The 14,073-nt window shown below is 36.1% G+C and overlaps 1 protein-coding gene and 1 long non-coding RNA gene across 2 annotated transcripts; one reads left to right on the top strand and one right to left on the bottom strand.

Moving 5' to 3' along the window:
• Positions 1 to 3,726: 3,726 nt before the first annotated feature.
• On the bottom strand, positions 3,727 to 13,703 carry LOC118488140. The gene is made up of 3 exons (XM_035985305.1): positions 13,533 to 13,703; positions 5,198 to 5,282; positions 3,727 to 3,965 (listed from the first exon to the last, which is right to left on the bottom strand). The coding sequence occupies exons 1-3, from the start codon at positions 13,693 to 13,695 to the stop codon at positions 3,875 to 3,877; spliced, it is 339 nt and encodes a 112-aa protein (XP_035841198.1). The 5' UTR covers positions 13,696 to 13,703; the 3' UTR covers positions 3,727 to 3,874.
• LOC110915855 lies at positions 12,751 to 13,854 on the top strand. Its single transcript, XR_002579310.2, has 2 exons — positions 12,751 to 13,155; positions 13,468 to 13,854. It is a non-coding gene; the product is annotated as an uncharacterized LOC110915855 (long non-coding RNA).
• Positions 13,855 to 14,073: the final 219 nt, after the last annotated feature.

Raw genomic sequence — 14,073 nt, 5'->3', positions numbered from 1 at the left:
CATAGGGGGTGCCTCAGTACCCCAGCACATTCTGTACAACCAGCTCCCACCAGCTATGGTGCTTGTGTTACAGCAGATGGAGGCCTGGCTGCAGGCGCGGATAAACGACCATCATACCCGTACCGTGGACCTTCTCATGCGGGCGATATACAGGCGGCTATCGACCGTGGTCAGACCCCATTGCCGATACCGACGTTACCGCCTCGCCCTGTACAGGATCCAGGGTCGTCAGGCGCGACTCATGGGGCGGGGGCCCTCAGGCACGACTCAGGAGGGTCAGGATGCGGATCTAGCGGTTTAGGATAGTTGTACTTTTTGTATTTTGACTATTTATGTATTTTAGACGATGTCGTGTATATATACAAACTTATTTTATAATTAAATTTGCAGTTTCAATTTATTTATATTTGTGATTGTTTATTTTGACTATTTACATTGGCTTGCTTGGTTACGTATAATGTATAATATCACACGTCATGAATACATCAACATAAAAAAATAATACAAAATACAACTACGATACGATACGACACGATACGGTACAAGGATGATACGATATCATACGACACGTCACAATGAATTATTAAAAAGTAAAAAATCTGATACGATACGCTATAATACGATTTGTAACGAAAAAAAAATAAAGATTTAAAACTCAGTAAAACAAAAATAACCAACAATAAACACCAATAACCAAACCTAAAACACCAAAAACCAAACACAACACACCAAAATTCAAACCTCAAAAAAGCAGGGCCTTAATACGGATCATGTAGCCCTATACAATCCGTATAAGCCAACCGCCAGACATCCCCTGCACCTGTCAGTTTGTTGTGTCTTAACTTTACCCAATACGGATCGTATAGGCCTATACGATCTGTATTGAATTGTCAATGTGTGTAGATAGAATGGCTGGTGTGCCAATAGAATCTCCCTTCTGAAATGACACCATCACTGTGATTAATGCTAACGAGGTAATGTATCCTTAACTTGTAACGTCATTATGTCACACGAAAAAGCACTTGACAGACTTTATCGGCTAACATGGAAACAGTTCATTAGTGAAATCGCTTTGGCGCTTCCCCGTTTTCGCCTTATTTGAATTGAGAAATAAACGTGTGAAGCATATATAAAGTAGTTGATGGGGAACCTTTTCAGCTTCTCCACCGTTTGTCCCCCGCCAATGAAAAAACAAATACCAAAATGGGTTTTGAGTGAGTACTTGACTTCAACCAAATCTACTCCGATTATCCTTGGAATCAAATAATACTTTGAGAATCTTGGATCATCAATCTCTGCAAAACAGACACTGTCAGTATCACCACAAGAAGAGGTACTCTGTCTAACCATCTTCCGGCATGAGAATAAGTACCAGCTCCTTAAAATTGAACAAAGATGTAAGGAATGTGAGTATAAGTTTAGGGTTCGTGAGAATGCATGAAAATGTGTTTAACTTTACCAGTATATAGAGATAGAGAATTATGGTTTTTGTTATGAGATAACGGTGGCTTCTTTTCAAATTGATTAGAAATATCTTTTCTTTTATCCATTAAGCCACTTAGGCAGAACTACCTGTATCGCTAAATGCGATCTTGGTAAGGCATTTTGGAATTAACATGGGTCATACCTCTTCAAGCCATCTAGTCACGTGTTATATTTTTTAAAAATAGATGACATGCTATTATTAAAAATATAAGTAAAGATACCATCATTACTATAATAAATGCTGACAACTTAGGAGACGTGTCCCAACCTGTCACATCACCACACCGTACGAAAAACTACTTCATAGACTTCACCGCCTGATGTGGCAACATTTCATTAGCACTTTCGATTTAGCGCTTCCCCATTTTCTGTGTCTGATTTGATTTGAGCATTAACCACATGAACTGTATATAAAGTAGTTGAAAATGAACCTTTTCTTCTTCTCCACCCTTTGTCCCATAGATGGCACTAATGAAGAAACAAATACCTGACTTGGCTTCAACCGAATCTAATTCAATTATCCATGGCTTCAAATACTTTGAGAATCTAGGATCATTGATCTCTGCACAAAAGACAACGTTAGTCTCACCATAGGAAGTGAGTTCTCCTTAGCGTGAGAGTAAGTGTCAATTACTTAGGGTTTGCAAAAGCACATAAGAATGCATTAACCTTTACCAAGTAGTATTTATAGAGAAATTGAGTTAGGGTTTCCTTCTTCCTCGAATCTATGAGATAAGGACGTCTCCTTTTCAAATTTGTTGGAAATGTTTTTCCTTTTGCCCATTGAGCCACGTAGGCATAACTACCTTTAAAAATAAAGGCAAACGAGTTTATCAGGTCAAATAGGGAATTATAGGGATTTTAGATATAAACTAGTCATATCTCTTCATACAGTAAAGGACTTGATAAGTCATGAGTCTCAACATATTGTATATATACATATACAAATATAGTCTAAGTCGTGAGTCTCGACGTATTGTATATATAGTTCTTTATATTTGTCTGGTGTCCATAGTCATATATATTCTCATCATACTTATCATAATTTAACCGGTTTAGCTTATTAAGCTCGAAAATCCCACACGTCAAATGATAGTAATATATATCTATCAAAATAATATACAATAATAATAACCGGAATAGATTGGTTACGGCTCTCACTCCCTTTATAATCTTCCCATTGTTTGACCGGGTTCATACCCAAGTTACTATGTTGACAGTTACCTGAGTTGAGCGTCTTTGACACCCATCAACAACCTTCGTAACTACATCAAAAACTTAAAATTATCATCACCATGCTTCCTCAAACCTCTTAACACCAAGGGCGGATCTCGGTAGGTTTCAGGGGTTGCCCGGGATACCCCTCAACTATTTTGGCGAAGTGCAATTTTCCTTTTTATCTCTGTTTTATTTATTGGAGATACCTCTAAGTATATATTAGGATACCCAGATATAGTTGAGATGAGATGAAATGAAATTTTCCGGTCGAAAAAAATAGAAATTTCCAGGTAAAAAGTCACTTGCAGCGGCACAGTCGAAACATGTGGAGGAAGATGAACTTATGTATTATATTAATTAATATTAATAACATTGGAAACAATGAAACATGAACAGAAAGTAAACAAAGTCTCTACAAAAAAGTAAAAAGTAACAGGCACTTGTCAAACTTCATTTAATATTATATAAGTTATTTAATTTATTAGTGATAAGAAATTATCGCAAATTGAATTGTAATTTTCTGGAGAAGTTATCATCTCATCATTCAATACAATAATATATACTTATGTGTAACTGACAAAACGGTTATGGTGGGAGTTATTGTGTAACTGCCCAAAGCAGTTATTTGCTGGGGTTTGTATATCTGCTTTTATAACACTCCCCCTCAGATATACATACTATTCATTATACATTATTAACAACATTCTTCAGGATGATGTTAAATCAATACTTCAGGATCTATATGATAAACTGATACTGCAGGACCAGTTATGCTGCCTCGTTAAAAACCTTACTAAGAAAACCCAGTGGGACAAAACTTAGTCAAGGAAAATAGTACAGCGTGTATGATGCTCCCCCTCAATTTAACTAACGTCTTTTAATCTATGAAGCCTGATCTCATGTGATAACTGCTCGAAACTGCTTCTAAGCAAAGATTTTGTGAACAGGTCAGCTAAATTTTCACTTGACTTAATCTGGCGAATGTCAATTTGAAACACCCTAACACGTAATAACATAAAAACGACGCATCGGAAAAACGATCCTTAAAATTTTTCTTACTTTGCTAAATACATTGCTTACGTATAGACTTAGTCACAAAACGTTTAACATTTACTAACTGATTTATCCACATTCATGGTAAAATAATTCTACAAGTGTTACATAATCCAAGCTAGGTGACCGTTCTTTCCCGTACAATCCTCGCTATCAACTCGATCCATGTCCGCTTCTCTTCATTCGTGGTAGAAGAAATCCGTATAAACCTGTGGACATGATTCACAACATAACCATTAATAATCGTCAACAACATATAACATTTTTATCATACAATTAAAAATCCGTATAACATTCAACAATATAAACTTAATCCATTTGATATCTCTTGTTCCGTGTTTGACTTCAACACTTCTTGAACCTGATGTTCTCATACTTGTATTACATTCCAATCTCAAGACAAATCATTAGTATTCGTCAATAACCAAACATAATGAACCATTCCTTCATACATAAATGACATCTCGCATTCACACATGTTCACATTCCTAAATTCCCACATGCATACAATCATATACCTCTACACATATACGCATGCATTCATACATGCACACATACATACAAGCTCTCGCGCTGTTTGAAATTAACGAGCCATACCTACATGATTTAATTTAGCATAAGCATTCCCATATTCAAGGAATCACTCACTTTAACTCATGTAAATATAGATAACTACGTTGAGTTTTAAAACAACAAAATAATCACATCCGATCGTTTCCTTATAAATTCCTTAAGATTATGCAAGTTCTATAAAATTTATGTTTTTTCACTCAGCTTTATGCAGCTATAGTAATTCAGTATTTTCCCCTCTTTACAGTGAGTATTTCACTTCAAACTAAAATTATTAGTAACGGTGACTCCGAGACCTTTCCGTGGATATAAAATACGCCCCGAACGGACATTCGGTTGATTTTCTATGAATTTTTAAAGACTAGCAAAAATCTGGAAATAAGCTGAATTTTCAGCACTTGGGTATCTCGACCCATTAACAATTTGCACTCCTTTTTTGATGGGTTTAAACCCCCAAAACATCATCAAGACAATACCCTATTATTAAGTTGAACCATATTAAATAATTTGTATCAAACCACCTTAACTATAAAAAGAACTTCGGATCAACAATAAGACTATTTAAATCAACACGACTCCAAACACATTCAAGTACTCACAACCGAGTCTTTTGTCTACATTAGTGTCCCCATTTCTCGATTAACATTCTTATACGAAATTCTACCCATTACCCGGTTACAAAACCGTAGCCATTACTTAAGCATTATTCCGACATAACATTACAACCTTGTTTTGACCCCTTTGGTATACGTAGTAAAAGTTACCGATTTTATACAACCAAAACCATATCAAACCTCAATCATCATCATGCTCGATAAACTAACGCTACCTTACTTAAACAAAATAAGAAGTGATTACGAAAATCACTTACCTCGTGTGTCCGAGTTCGTTCATAGCTTCCGTATTTACCTTTGACCCATTGCCCTTCCATGCTCGTGTCCATGTTGATATGGCTCCTACGTTGATGTTAAGAACACTTAAGGGGTCATGAATCTAAGCACATGCATCAAAAACCTAGCCTTAGTTCTCCTTAATTTGTTGTATTTCTTGCAAAGCTTGAAGAAGAAGGGTTTCCCCCTTCCTGCTCTTTCTCACGCACGCACACACCCATGCCCACATTCACTAATTTCTTCTTTTTTTTATCAATTTCATTTCACATTCACACATTTAGCCCCTTATCTTTTAAAGTAGGTTCATATTAGTAATTCCCCATACTAACTTGGTTACTTTCCTTTGGTTAACTTCATTTACATAAAAGGGTTTAGACAGTACTATTATTTATAAAACTTTCAAAATGGTAAAAATCTATATTTACCATTCCTTATCATTAAATCGTCACTATTAATTTATAATACTATGACATACGAAATTTGGGGTGTTACACAATTTCCCCTTCTTTCTGCAAGTCATAAGTTGAGAAGAACTTTGGTGAGACGTGCTTTGTTCGATCACCCTTAATGTAACCTTCTCTGAGCTGAGCTATGCAAGCAGCATTGTCTTCATAAATAATTGTTGGCTCCTTCTTGATCTGTTCTAATCCGCATGCTTCTTGTATGTGATTAATCATTGATCTCAACCACACACATTCTCGACCAGCATCATATAGTGCTATTAATTCGGCATGATTTGATGATGTTGCTGTAAGTGTTTGCTTAGTTGACTTCCAAGAAATTGTTGTGCCACCGTATGTGAATACATAACCTGTCTGAGATTTTGCTTTGTGAGGATCTGATAGATATCTGGTATCAGCATACCCAATAAGCTGGGACTTTTGATCTTTCTGATAGAAAAGACCTAAGTCTTGTGTCCCGCAAATATATCGGAATATATGTTTCACACCATTCCAGTGTCTACATGTTGGATTCGAACTTTATCTCGCTAGTACATGAACTACAAATGCAATGTCAGGTCTTGTGTTATTTGCGAGATACATAAGGGCACCAATCGCGCTTAAGTACGGTACTTCTGGACCAAGTACTTCTTCGCCTTCATCTTGAGGGCGATAAGGATCCTTGTGTGGATCTAGCGGTCGGACAACCATAGGTACGCTAAACGGATGTGCTTTGTCCATATTGAAACATACTAACATCTTCTGGATGTATTGATGGACAAATGTGCCATTGCGCAGATACTTAAATTGTAGTCCGATGCATAATTTCGTCATACCAAGATCTTTCATTTCAAATTCCTTCTTTAACAACTGAGCAGTTTTCTCTATCTCTTCAAGAGATCTGATGATGTTGATATCATCAACATAGACTGCTATTATAGTGAAATTTGAGAGTGTTCTTTTTATAAAAACACATGGACTGATTACATCAGACTTGTATCCTTCTTTTTCGAGATATTCACTAAGTCGATTGTACCACATACGACCAGATTGTTTGAGACCATATAAAGATCTCTGGAGCTTTATAGAACACATATCTCGAGGTGTTGATTTTAATGCTTCAGGCAATTTTAATCCTTTAGGGATTTTCATGTAGATGTCATTTTCAAGTGTCCCGTATAAGTATGTGGTGATGACATCCATTAGTCTCATATGAAGTCCTGTAGAGATTGTGAGGCCGATTAGGAACCTAAGGGTTATCGCATTGACGGGTGGTCCGTAGGACAACCCTTAAAAGGTCTAAATATATGCATAATCCTTACTTTATTCGGTTAATTGCTTGAACTTGGTAACCACTAGATGATTTGATGTGCAGGTGTTAAAGTGTTCAAGATGCAGGATTTGTGAAGTCTGGATGAATGCTGAATGTTCGGGAAGTTAAGAAGTGAAGGAATCAAGAATTAATGAAGAAACAAAGAAAAAAATAATATTCAGCACCGTAGCCTACGGCTCCTGCCATAGGTTACGGCTCCCCCACATGAGACACTTGCACTGCCGTAAGACAGAAGAGAAGGGGCGTAAGGGAGTTCTGATCGCTGTAAGCTACGGTCAGTGCCGTAGCTTACGGCACCATGCTGATTTGTTGGACCTTGTTGACTGCCGTAAGCTACGGCGACTGGCGTAGCTTACGGCGCCGACTGATGCCTTCTTGTAACTCCTTCCATTTAATGCTCATTTCATGGGGTTTTATGGTGTCTTATGATGGGAAATCGGTTACACATCAATTACCAACAAATTTGGAGAGCTTCTTGGAGACTTTTTGGGGGGTGAAGAACACTTATCTGCTTTGATTTGGATGAACAATAATACTCTTGTGATGATGTTTGTTCAAGCCATGAGCGGCTAAATCATACGTGGCTTCCTCCAGACAGATGGTTCAGTTAGGTTTTATTTCTTTCCAGTTTTATTCATGTTTGGAATTACTTTTGGATTGACAAACCTTTATAAGTAATTTGATGTGTTGATTTTGTTTGAACTATTTGCTTGTGTTTTTGAGTCCTTACTTTACAATTTGTTCGGTTGATGACAAAACCTTGTAGCGGATTGGGTGACATAGAGTAGGTTGATTCACGCTAGTGAATAGGGTTAATTGACTTATAAGAGATCTGATGACAAAGACCCGTTTTCAGTAACCAATCAAACTAATCAACTTTTCCACACTATGTCTAAGTGGTGTCAATTATTGAATTAAACTGAGATTTTGTAAACCTAGAACCTGAAGTTTGGAGGAGGTTACCTTTACCACTATTGTTTTCTAAATCACATTAGTTTAGATTTTATTTTCTAAAAAAAACAACGAAACCAATCAATTAATTAATTATTTTATTTAGTTAATTTAGATAGAAAACCAATTCTGACCACATACTCCTCGTGGACCGACACCCTACTTACCCTAACTAGTTAAGGTATTTAGGAACTTTTTATAAATATTTTTTTTAACGACCAAACGACATCGATCACGCATCCACTACAGGGGAATACGTTTCCTCATAATCAACTCCTGGGATTTGGGAAAACCCTTGCGCTACAAGTCGAGCCTTATATCGTACAATCTCATTCTTTTCATTTCTCTTAATTGCAAACACCCATTTATAACCTACTGGTTTGACGTCTATGGGTGTTCGGACTACAGGTCCGAAAACATGTCGCTTTTCGAGCGAATTCAATTCGGCGTTTATGGCTTCTTGCCATCTTGGCCAATCATTTCTGTGAATGCACTCTTCTAAAGTTTTTGGTACGTAATCATTTTCATTGATTACATCCGTTGCTATAGCATATGCGAATATATCATCAACACGTGTTTTATTCTGATTCCACATTGTACTATCTTGTACATAATTAATAGAGATCTCATTTTCGTTCGGTACCGGTGTTTCTTCTGAAACTTCATTTTCCTCTGGATTCATAGTTGTCTCTTTTGGGACATTTACCTCTACCGGGGTTTCATTTATAATCTTTTGTGAGTTTTCACCAACTGCGTTACTGTGCTCTTTTCGATTCCGTGGATTTTTGTCTTTGGAACCGATTAGCCTCCCACGCTTTCGTTGTATAGTAATCGCTTCTGGGATTACTTCAATTTGAGCAGGTGCATTTGATGCTGGTACATGTGACTTTGTCACTCTATTCGTGTCTGTGAATGCATCTGGTAATTCATTCACTATTCTTTGCAAATGTATAATCTTTTGGACTTCATATTCACATTGACCACTTCGGGGGTCGAGATTTGATAGCGATGATGCATTCCACGTTATTTCTTGTGTTACCAGTCTTTCTTTGTCCTTATCTCCCCCTAAGACTGGGAACACTGTTTCATTAAAATGACAGTCAGCATACCGTGCTGTAAACATGTCTCCCGTCACTGGTTCTAAGTATTTAATAATGGATGGGGAGTTAAAACCAATATAGATACCCAGTCTTCTTTGGGGTCCCATTGTAGTACGTTGTGGTGGCGGTATTAGTACGTATACCGCACAACCAAAAATTCTAAGGTGGGACAAACTTGGTTCTCGTCCGGAGACCAGTTGCAATGGGGAGTATTCATGATCAGCAGTTGGTCTCAATCTAATCAGTGTAGCGGCATGCAAAATAGCATGACCCCATGCAGAAGATGGTAGTTTACATCTCATTAAGAATGGTCTAGTGATTATTTGCAATCGTTTAATCAAAGATTCAGCTAAACCATTTTGTGTGTGAACATGAGGTACGAATGTTCAACATTGATCCCGATTGACATACAATAGTCATGAAAAGCTTGAGATGTGAATTCTCCCGCATTATCCATCCGGATGTTTCTAATTTGATTGTCCGGGAAATTAGCTCTCGATTGTATGATTTGAGCTAGAAGTCGGGCAAATGCTACATTTCGAGTAGCTAAAAGATTCACATGTGACCACCTTGAGGATGTGTCAATTAAGACCAAGAAATAGTGGAATGGTCCACATGGAGGATGAATAGGCCCACAAATATCCCCTTGGATTCTTTCTAAAAATGATGGGGTTTCATGTATCAATTTAGTTTGTGAGGGCCGAGTTATAAGTTTGCCCAGAGAGCATGTTGCACATGATAAGTCTTGTGATAGCAAAAATTTTAAGTTTTAAGAAGGTGCCCGGTTGCACTTTTGATTATTCATCTCATCATTATACTACCAGGGTGACCTAGAAGGTCATGCGATATATTAAATGTGTCTTTATCTAATAGCTTTTTGGTTACTCACCATGTATGATTCGATAGGATTGATTTAGTCAAATATAATCCAGAGGATAAGGCTTCTAATTGTTCAACAATTGTTTCTTTGCCATTTTCGTTTGAAGTGATTTGAAGATATTCAATATTATTTTCAGATATTGTTTTTAGGTGGTAACCGTTTTTTCGAATATCTTTAAAGTTAAGTAAATTTCTTCTGGATTTACTAGAATATAATGCATTATCAATATTTAATTTGGTACCCGAAGATAATGTTATGTGTGCTTTGCCGGAGCCTTCGATAAGGTTACTGACACCATATATAGTACTAATCGGTGTCTCTGCCAGAGACAACTCAGAGAAAAATTTCATATCTTTGAGAATAGTGTTAGTACTACCGCTATCTACCAGACATTCATCACCAATAATAGCTCTGCGGGAGCTGGTATACATATTTCTTCTGGAAATTATAAAACGCATTAATATAAGAAAATGCATGTTTGAGTATGATAAAAAAAAATATCATACAACTATAAATCAAACATCACTAGGTTTTAAATGAAACATAATATTAGTTTCAACAAAAATACCGTCTAGAAAAACATTAAATAACGGGTCGTATTTACTGATTTTGTAGATGGAGCTTGGTATTTTGCTCTACGACCAACAAACATGGTATTAGATCAGTATATTTTGTAAATTTACGTTCTCTGTAATACTGCGCGAGGAGCATGTTTGATGAATAGAACGTTGAGAAATTTTTCTCTAACATGTTGTATTCACTAACAATTTTATGATCTCATAGCCTTAAATGAACCCATTCACAGTGAGTTTTAGAGAGTTGTGTGCATCTGTAGATGCGATTTGTAGGGGGTATATTTACTTTGATTATGGTTATTTTCTTTGTTGCAATTACATTACAATAGATAATATACTAAGTACATTAGCCAACAAATTGATATATGATGCCATTATTATAATAATAAAATGGTAATTGGTAATTCAAATTAAATAATAGTAGATTTTATTTCATAATAATACAAATAATAATATTTTATTAGCATTGTGTAATTTTCCCTCTTATCAAGAGAAAAAAAAATAAAACAAATATATTATATTTGTGATGGAGTACAGATGTCATGTGAAGCATCTCTTAATATAAGGGTGAACGGGGCGCCCTCGGGGAGGGGGCGGTGAGTGTGAACCCCGCTCGGGAACACCGTCGCCATCCCCTCGGTGACCCAAATCGGGGTGTGGGGAGCGGGTTGTGTTCACCGATTGAGATTTGTAATTTTTGACCGTTTTTTATATTAAAACGGCTATATAGCCGTTATATATTAAAAAAAATTTCGCCTAAACCCTATAAATACTAACCCACTTTAATCTTTTTATTTTTCAAACCCAAAACAACTCCCACTACATTACTCTCCTAAACCCTTCAACTCATCTAATTTTTTACCCAATCTTTAAAAAAAATGGATTCTGAGTTCCCCTTTTTTTCTCTCCTGCCCGACTTTCCCGACGATGAAGATTCAACATCAAGCAATAGTAGTTTAATTTTCTTCCAAAATCTCATCCAACAAGCGGAGCTACTAGACACGGCATCGCCTAGTAAAAAAAAGTTGTCCGTCGAGATCGTGTGGGAGGCCACGAAATACTCATGGCCGATTATTTTGTCGATAATCCAAAATTTAATGCCGATATTTTTCGTCAGATGTTTCGTATGTCCAAGTCTTTGTTCCTAAAAATTGTTAGTGACGTGGAAGCGAATAACGAGTGTTTGATGTGTTAAAGGCGAAGTGGGGAATACTAAATCGTCCAATGCGTTCCAAAACGGTGAAAAAGATAAGGTCCATCGTGTATACGTGCATTATTTTACATAACATGATTATAAAAGACGACGGAAAGGCGATAGCACCAGTACACATTCGAGATCCTCCAGTCGAACCCGTCTTCGATGATACTGCTTTTAGCGAGCTCATTGACGAAGAAACGCATTGGAGACTAAAACACGATCTCGTTGAGCATCTCGGACATTTAGATCTACCTCACCTTGAAGCGAATTCCGACGACGAGTAGTTTGTTTTTTTATTTTTCTAGTTTGAATGTAATTTTTATTTTTAATTTAATGAAATGTCTTTTCTTAAATTTTATTTAATTTTTATTAATATTTGTTTAATTTATAATACATGCATAATTACAACAAATAAAAAAACAAAAACAAAAACAAAAAAAGCAAGTCCCCTAAGAGAGGAGTGTCGCCATCAAATTGAGGGTGTGGGGGGAGTTAAGTGGGAAGTTGACGTGGCGCGTGCTGATTGGCTGTGGGTAAGAGAGGTCACTCCCCACTTAGAGGAGTGCCCCTTACACCCTAAGAGATATTGATGAAAGAAAAGGTATTATATTTCCAAAGCATTAGATTATCTCCAGAATCCTTTCTAGCCTCATTGAGTTAAATATATTTAAATGACTTGATTATCAAAAAAACCCAATAAGAATAAAATGCCTCCAAATATAAGTAACTCAGTTAATTAAATTTTGAAATCATCATGCTTTTCTGACAACTATTTGTTATCATAGTTTTACTAACTTAGTCCGAATATAAATGATATCATAGTTTAATTTATTTATTTATTTTTTAATTCTTCTAAGAAATCAATACTATGAAGCTATATAAAATACAAAATAACATTTTACTGACAAGTACCTTTTACTTTGGGGTTTTATCATGTGGTGATGGTTTTAGGGAAACCATCAAAGAGAAAGAGATGTAAAACCATTTAACTATTTAAGTTAAAACCATGAGCGTGTAAAACTATTTACTGGCAACTGGTTTTGTAAAACCATTTAAGTCACTTTACATACTCATATATTAGAGAGGGGTTTATTACTTTATAATTCATCTTCTTAAAAAAAATACCCACCAGATCTCTGGCTATGTCCGATTCTAGAGTGATGATCGCCTGGTGAACAGAGAACAAGAACCTGCAATGAGAGGTTAGAGGGTGGTAGTTGCAGGTTTCATTCCGGTGGGATGGTCGTGCCGATTTAAACGTCAACGGTTTAGGTTTCACGGTGGTGGCCGGCCGGAAAAGAAGAAAAAAAAACAAGAACAAGGCTTTTGGTGCTCGGTAACAGAGAGCAAGAACAAGATGTCGATCGGGTTTTTGGTTTGGGTGTTAATACTTACCGAACAAGGATTTGCAAGTTACGAACGGTCCGCCTTGCATCGTCGATCACCGGAGAAAAATTTTCAGGTCAGAAAATTTATTTATGATGTGTTTTGTTTGGTTGTTTGTGGCGGCAGTGACCGTCGTTGTGCCGGTTGACGATTGAGGACAGTCGCCGGAGAGTTGTAAAGTTCACATAAAGAGAATCTTATTTCTATAAATCCAAAGAATGATATCTACAAAATAATTCGATTTAAAAAAATAGAGGAACAAATTTGTTTGCATCCTTTTCAGTATGTGAAAAAGAAAAAAAAAATCCCTAGAAGCATACAGAATATATCCCTTTTCAGTTATCACTTTGTAAAATCTAAATTTGTGCATCTTACTTTTGAAATACAGGTATATAGATATTATCCAGTAGACCAGGAAATTTATATATCATATTGTGAAGAATGGATGTGTACCCGGATTATGAGGAACGAAGATGTTCGGAATCCAAAAACGATGTTTGATGAATCCGTGATGTTGATGCGGATTGCCGGTTAATCCCAGTGGAGAATCTTCGTGCTGATAACGTGATAAGAAATTATCGCAAATTGAATTGTAATTTTCTGAAGAAGTTATCATCTCATCATTCAATACAATAATATATACTTACGTATAACTGATAAAACGGTTATGGTGGGAGTTATTGTGTAACTGCCTAAAGCAGTTATTTGGTGGGGTTTGTATATCTGCTTTTATAACAATTAGAAGCACTGTTTGTTTTGTTTGTTTATTTTTTTATGTTACTTTGTTTATTTATTGTTTTAGATTTCTACTTTATTATAATTTTTATTTTTTAAGATATCATTATTACCAACTAAATATTATTTATAAAACAACTAAATAACATGAAAAGTCTTATAAAAATTATATCTGATATTTTTGTGTAGTATATCCATTATTAAAAAAAGAGAATTGACATATAATAATTCCAACTAGAGGTCATTGGCCATTAACAGT

Source organism: Helianthus annuus, chromosome 16 (assembly GCF_002127325.2).
Source record: "Helianthus annuus cultivar XRQ/B chromosome 16, HanXRQr2.0-SUNRISE, whole genome shotgun sequence".
Classification (NCBI taxonomy): domain Eukaryota; kingdom Viridiplantae; phylum Streptophyta; class Magnoliopsida; order Asterales; family Asteraceae; genus Helianthus; species Helianthus annuus.
Note: the sequence above shows the minus strand (reverse complement) of the source record. Positions and strands in the feature narration are given on the sequence as shown.

What these genes read in the sequence shown, in the direction of transcription:
- LOC118488140 (XM_035985305.1), bottom strand. Translation starts at nt 13,695, where the DNA reads ATGATAACTTCTTCAGAAAATTACAATTCAATTTGCGATAATTTCTTA. An exon ending in CTTCGTTCCTCATAATCCGG is followed by an intron (nt 5,283 to 13,532) that starts GTACACATCCAT and finishes ACATCAACGTAG; the next exon opens with GAGCCATATCAACATGGACA. An exon ending in AACGAACTCGGACACACGAG is followed by an intron (nt 3,966 to 5,197) that starts GTAAGTGATTTT and finishes TCATGTCCACAG; the next exon opens with GTTTATACGGATTTCTTCTA.